This window comes from Eimeria mitis, genomic scaffold, assembly GCF_000499745.2.
Source record: "Eimeria mitis Houghton genomic scaffold, Emh_scaff669, whole genome shotgun sequence".
NCBI classification, from domain to species: Eukaryota; Apicomplexa; class Conoidasida; order Eucoccidiorida; family Eimeriidae; genus Eimeria; species Eimeria mitis.
Genome location: NW_013574819.1, coordinates 6,604 through 7,187, shown reverse-complemented (window position 1 = coordinate 7,187; position 584 = coordinate 6,604). Strand labels below are relative to the sequence as shown.

Below are 584 nucleotides of genomic sequence, written 5' to 3'. Positions count from 1 at the left end.
TGTCTTCGTTATATAAACACTCATGCCATGTGAGACGTGCTACAGTTGCTTCTGCTGTTGCTGCTGCTTTTAGTGCTGTTTCTGCTGCTGCATTTGCTGCTGCAGTTGCTGCTGCAGTTGCTGCTGCAGTTGCTGCTGCTTTCTGCTGCTGCACCTGCGTGTCTGCGTTTACCTTACCTGTTTTTTTTGTATTAAATTCGGGTGTATACGCAGCTGCAGCAGCAGCAGGAGGAGCAGCAGGAGCAGCAGTAGCAGCAGTAGCTGCAATAGCTGTTGCTGCAGCAGCAGCATTTGCAGCTGCATCTTTAGCAGCAGCAGCAGCAGCAGCAGCAGCAGCAGCAGCTTTTGCTGTTTCTGGATGGGGTATTGCGTTACTCTGCATGCGGGTCAAAGCAGAGAAACAAAGACAGCTGATGATTTGTGTTTTCTCGCAAAAAAGTTTATTTACATCTGTAGGCAGCAGCAGCTGCTGCAGCAGCAGCGGGTGCTGCAGCAAGAATATATTATGTATACTCCGAGAGTCTAGCAGGTCACACAAAACAAAAGCTAGCAGCTGCAGCAGCGTGTTTGTTTTTATTAGTCTA

At 48.6% G+C, this 584-nt stretch overlaps 1 protein-coding gene across 1 annotated transcript in view; it reads right to left on the bottom strand.

The window, feature by feature from the left end:
* Positions 1–584, bottom strand: part of EMH_0019230 (uncharacterized protein) — a gene marked incomplete at both ends in the record, with an annotated part of 3,311 nt that overhangs the window by 1,006 nt on the left and 1,721 nt on the right. Inside the window, one exon of the mRNA XM_013501321.1 lies at position 3. Coding sequence (XP_013356775.1) covers position 3 — 1 coding nt within the window. The remainder of the gene's footprint in view (positions 1–2; positions 4–584) is intronic.